General features: G+C 46.2%; 1 protein-coding gene across 2 annotated transcripts; it reads right to left on the bottom strand.

The window, feature by feature from the left end:
- Nucleotides 1–1148: 1148 nt before the first annotated feature.
- On the bottom strand, nt 1149–4762 carry LOC147904655 (uncharacterized). 2 transcript variants are annotated; one of them, XM_087395066.1, is made up of 4 exons: nt 3640–4762; nt 1964–2437; nt 1345–1714; nt 1149–1227 (listed from the first exon to the last, which is right to left on the bottom strand). In XM_087395066.1, the coding sequence occupies exons 1-2, from the start codon at nt 4156–4158 to the stop codon at nt 1973–1975; spliced, it is 984 nt and encodes a 327-aa protein (XP_087251192.1). In that variant the 5' UTR covers nt 4159–4762; the 3' UTR covers nt 1149–1227; nt 1345–1714; nt 1964–1972. The 2 variants fall into 2 exon arrangements, with proteins under 2 accessions (XP_087251192.1, XP_087251188.1); XM_087395062.1 differs by having other exon boundaries at nt 1345–2437.
- Nucleotides 4763–5737: the final 975 nt, after the last annotated feature.

Genomic DNA, 5737 nt, shown 5'->3' with positions numbered 1-5737 from the left:
CCCCTCTTCAATAAAAAATTCAAAAATCAATTTGCATTGGTTCGCCTTTGTCCTCCCAAATTCTTGATGGACATATCACAACATGACGCTTGGTTAATCTATGCCAATTAATATATTTTGCCTTCAAGCTCCCGATCAAGCAAAGCTTCTAGGACCAACGCCAATTTGTCCCAATTGACACGCTCGGTTCCAAACATCTCACCTTCTTTCCTACTTGCATTCTACACTCAAGCGCCTCGTTGCCTTAACCTCCAACTATCTTTCTAAGCTCTCCTTTATCTCCTATGATGGCATGCTTACTTCATGCATGATGATTTCGACAACTACCAAGTATTCTTCTCCCAAGCAAATCGCACGGAAAGGATGGAGAAGGGTGGACGGTAGAGACAAGGGAAGGGGCAAACCCATTGCGAAGCTCTCTCTAGGTTCCAAGTTGGATGCCCGAGCCATTGCCACCTTGTACTCTTTCATGCATTTCAATATCACGGTAGGATAGATTGCCTCAATGTGCATCACAGATGCCATTTCTCACTGGGAGGAAGTGGGAGGGAGAAGAAGGCAAGGCGATGGAGCACAGGGATTGGATTAGGTTAGCTTAAACTTGGTTAGATGAGGCTAAATTAGGTTGACTTAGGGGGTTAGTTAGGTTAGTTGGGTACATTAAGTTGGATTAGGTTAGGCTTCCATTAATATGAATTTGTGAAATGCGATTAGAAAGGGTTTTTGGCATGTAAATTTTATACTCTTAAAGATTTAGAAATATTGGTATTGGAGTCGTGGTTATATCATTTGTATCTTGAAAGTTGTGAATTTTTTAGGAAACCAAACCCATTACCTGGGTGGGTGGGTAAGTGGGTGAGAGAGAGAGAGAGAGAGCATTGCCACCTCCAAAGCGGAAAAGGGCGCTTTCGTATACCCACAAAGTCTCTAGTATCCATGTGGTGTTCTGAGAGTCTTGACCAATTCCAATCTTTGAAAACAGGCATGCTGTTTACATTTTTTGACAAAACCAGCACTGTTTTGTTTCATTTTCAATTAATAACAGGAATATTCTTATGACTGCAGGTCTGACCTGATAATAAAATCTCCACCTTAACAGAAGCAACCAGCAGTAAAAGAAACTACCAAACCCCAGAACGTGGTTCTGCCAGAAGCCAAGATGCATAGCACACAATCCTCTTTACCCAATGCTCCTGTTCTTCTTGGTGACAAAGGCATGTGCAGAACCTGAGCAACATAAAAACTAGCCAGAGTTAGTGGCAAGTGCAATAAATGCAGCAGATATGCACAAAAGTTGCCATATAAACATTATTGCAAAGATGGCCATTTAGAGGTTCTCGATACCTTGTAGAAACCCTCCAAATGCAAATACAAGGACACACTCTGCAGGTTAGACATCTGCCACTGTCAATTCTTCCACGTAAAGTTGGCATAAATTGGCCTCTCATATCCTTGCTCTTTACATTCCATTTTCCTGAAGTATTCTGAAAGGGACAGTAAACCTCAATAATGAAACATTCCGCCTCTGTCTTTCACAAACCAGCAGAGGTATCCTTGTGCATATGATCTACCTCGGACTACTAGTTCACCCTTGGATGCCCCCATGTGTCAAACCCTTGGACCAACAAAACAGATATCACCGAGTTTGTCTGATCAATAGACTTAAACATAGATTCAAGACTTCTTGCCATGTCCTTACTTGCCTCCCCTTTCCCTGCTGTCACGAGGACATTTACAGGGGATTTCAAAACAACACTTAATGTTGCTTCTACCAAGAGAGACAGACCTGCAGAACTTCTGCACAGTCGTTACTTTCTCAGGAATATAAACGAAGTTGGCCTGAGAATCCAAGCCAACGAGAAACTTTTATCCTTATGCAGCACTGCAACTTGAGAAGCAAGTCTCCTGACTAGCCCCAAGTTCGAAGAGGAATCAACTTTAATAGAAGATGACACAACTCTACCTCATAATTTTAGCATTCCTGACGCACAGTGGATGCAACTGCCCGAGCCCAAAACTTCAGGTGTTCTTTCATATCCCCACTTCCTTCAGTTGGAGCTGGAATTCGCCAATTCCGCAGCGGTGAGTCTGATCTCTGTATCAACCAGGCCTCAGACCAGAGTGGCTTGGCCCTATAAGGTGTATCTCTTGAGCTTTCACCAAGCTCACCATCTTCTTCCAGCTGACTTTTTGGTCCTGACACTGTGCTAACTACATAAGGAGACAAGTCATCTCTGCTCAAATGAAAACCAAGGTCCATGAAACCCTGCAGCTCATCAACTTCAAGGTCTGTCATACTTTTGGAGCTTTTCCTTCGATTTTTCTTCATCCTTCTTGTTGTGGCTGATTGTTGAGTATCAACTAATGAAGCTCTCATTGGCTTCCCAGATACAATTCTCTCAAGCTTCGTTAACCCTGTGTTTTCTACAATTTGATCCTGCCATCATACAATCTAGAATCAGATTTACAAGCTTAACATATCTCAATCATTAAAATAACCATGCAAAAGTCAAATCAAGCCCTCTTAACCAAGAAGTCAATAAATTGCAACAAAAGTCTGAAATAGACTTTAGGTGCAAGATGCTAAATGCAAGTCTTGATTGCCCTCATTAAATTTTGGGCAATTTGGTGTACAGCAACATGCCTCACAAGAGGCCACAAAGTATCTGCTCTGTGGAAGTACAACGCCATCCCAACATAAGACAAAATCTTACCAATTTGTTGAATAAAATGACCACCCTTTCAAGACGTTTTCAGCGCTTTGTAACTTTCAAAACTGCCCTTGTGAGACTACTCTCTCGTAAAAGTGCCAGCCTTTTCAAGTAGATTTCATTAAATTGCCATCCATGCAGAAGCTATTGTAAGCAACTGTAGTCACCAAACTAGCTCTGTATTTGGCCAAGAAAAATACGACATCCAAGGAATCCACCATTTGTTCCAACTTACTTCAGTCGGAAAAAGATAAGTCGTGTTAAAGAAAATTTCAAAGCTGGCAGATCTGACCAGTGCACATTCTTGACTGCCAAGGTAGCAGCTCAACTTGCTGCACCGAAAGATTATCAGCAAAATAGAGTCCAATAGTGTGCAATTTCGGGAACGCCATTCATGCGTTCCCAAGAGATATTTTAAGTTTTGGAAATTTCCGATCTGACCAGCGCACAATTTTGATTGCCCGAGTAGCAGCTCAACTTGCTGCACTCAACTACATGGAGTCCAGTAGCATGCAATTTCGGAAATGAGGTAACGCCATCGCCCCGAGGTTTTTCACTTCTTGGAATTCAGGACAACTACTCCCGAATTTCATTCCGAATGGAGACAGGAATTTTAGACCCGCTCAAGCCAGCATTGAATTTCACAATGTGAGGAGCAAACACTCGAATGTACGGCGACATAATGGAGAATTGATAACCAAATCAAGCCTTCTTACGTTACGACACGAATAGTTGTCAAGGCACATTGCGCAGTGGAAGCAGCCTTAAAGAGCCCACGACAGATAGATCTAGAAAACACGTGCTCATAATCTAATAATGAAGATCGAAAAATCGCAATAAGTAGCTTGATCATATGATCACCTGAGAGCAACCACAGATCGGTTCGCGATCCGAAATGAAAGTCTAAAGCAGAAAGGAGAGGAGTTACCTTGCAAGACGAAGGTTTGCAATCTCCGTTCTTGAGGCGGGCACTACCACAGGGCGCACGCCCGTGTCCGACAATGGACGTCTGCGGTCCGTTCGACCCTCCTCTGTCACGAGGGGAAGTCTTACATAACTGCCGTCTGGGTACCTGGATATGCATTTCGGCGCCGGGTTTTCGCAGCCTGCGGTGTGGGTAACGTCGGGCAGAGAGATTCGGAGGGCTGATATGGGCGGCAACAGGTGTGGGCAGGCTCTGGAAGCGGGGAAGGGGGAGGTAAGAGGCGTGGGAGGTGCCGGCGGCGGAGGTGCGAGATTGGGGAGGTTGAACGAGTTCGATACTGCGGAAAGGCGAGAGAGAAGAGGGAGGGGGAGGGGAAGCTGGGGAGCCGGGAATGCTGTGGGGAGTGAGGATGTTGTCTCGAAACCAGTTGTGGTCGAGCTGGTGGAGGACAGAGAGAGCAGAGTGATGCTCGGGAAGCGTGTTGGAGAGGGAGGGGAGCTCTGAGCAGGGATCATCAGCCATCCCTCAACTTCCTTCAGTGCTCTCTGAATTTCAACAGAGGAGCTATGAGGAGAGAAGGGAAGGTACTGGCTCGGGTCGCTTTGCAGAGCTTGCGCTCAGAGCTCCAAAAGGTGCTCAGATAGCTCTTGCCTCTTTTGCAGAGAGATCCGTTCAAAACTGGAGAAGATAGCGCTTGCGTCTTTTGCAGAGAGATCCGTTCAATCCTGGAGAAGATAGTAGCTCTTGCCTCTTTTGCAGAGGAATCCTTTCACGCTGGAGAAGATTGCTGCTGCTGCTGTTGTTCCGGCTGCTGCTGCAAAGCTCTGCGCAGATCTGGCTCCTCCTGCTCCTCCTCGTGCGGCAGGAGAAGCAGGCAGGGGGGGGGAGGAGGCCCCTCGTCCGCCATAACGTGCAGAAGGTGGAAGGTGGTGAAGGTGGTGGTGGAGGCGAGGAGAAGGCTGAGATTGATTGATTGATTGATTGATTGATGGATGGTCAGGCATGAAGGGAGAGGTGTGATGAGGAAGGAGAAGTGGCCATGGTGAAGTGAGAAGGAGGGAAGAAGGTGGCTGGCTATGGCGATCGATGGCTGCTGGCGGGCTGGCTGGCTATGGCGATGGGCAACCTCGTGCAAAATGCAGCCTTTGCCTTTGCTTGGCTTGTTGACAGGGATGACCAGCTGGCTTTCCCACACCTTGTCATCCCCCGTGTCACCTAGCCCTCCGCACGTGTATTCCCGTCAATTATTGCCCTTTCCTACGTGTCAACCCCCCTCAACATTCCCCTCAATAATTTTCCCCCTTAGTTACCCCCCTGCCCGGGTCTCGCCCAATCAATTCTTTCCACGTCTTCCCCCTCTTGGTCCACCCCTCCTTTTTTGTCCCTTCCAGCCTGGCCCCCTCCATTTATTTATTTTCTTTGCATTTTCCACGCCCCCCATCATTTCTTTTCGCCCCCTTTGTGCCTTCCTCAAGCCACCCCCCACAAATTTTATTATTATATTCCCCTCATGATATTTTGCCTCGCTCGCTTGGCTCCAACTTCCATCTCATCACCCCTCCTGTGTCCACCTCGTAAGTGACTGGTGCTCCCTACCGTATCTCGGCCCCCCCTCCCCCTTTGATTTCACACCGTCTCCTTGCCCCACTCGGCCCTTTTTTTCACTCTCTTGACCTCGCAGTCACACTACCCTTCTCTCATTTTCCTATCACACAAGCATCCAAAAGCACTTTTCACACAACGTGCAAAGTCCCACAAAAGCAAACGCCTTCGTTCCCATAGTGTACCTTTGTACTATGTGCCTCACCACAACATGGAATATATATCATTGAAAGGGCATGCCCTTCATTTCAATGCCCACAAAGCCAACGTCTTTTTCGTTTCTTACCACATAAAGTGGCAACTTTATTACCTCTACACCATATTCAAATTTCAAATTGTATTGGATGGGCTTAGTCATTATGAGAGTATCGACAAGCCCTAGCCTTTTAGCAAATCTATCAAGTTGACCTTCTTTAACGCTAGCCTCCTTCTCAATACCTTTGGCCAACTGTGTACATATGTAATCACAACTAGTAGAGGTACTTTTTACATGGTAGCA

This window comes from Dipteris shenzhenensis, chromosome 2 (assembly GCF_047967505.1).
Source record: "Dipteris shenzhenensis isolate YYH24624 ecotype China chromosome 2, Dip_SZ_1.0, whole genome shotgun sequence".
Taxonomy (NCBI): domain Eukaryota; kingdom Viridiplantae; phylum Streptophyta; class Polypodiopsida; order Gleicheniales; family Dipteridaceae; genus Dipteris; species Dipteris shenzhenensis.
Note: the sequence above shows the minus strand (reverse complement) of the source record. Positions and strands in the feature narration are given on the sequence as shown.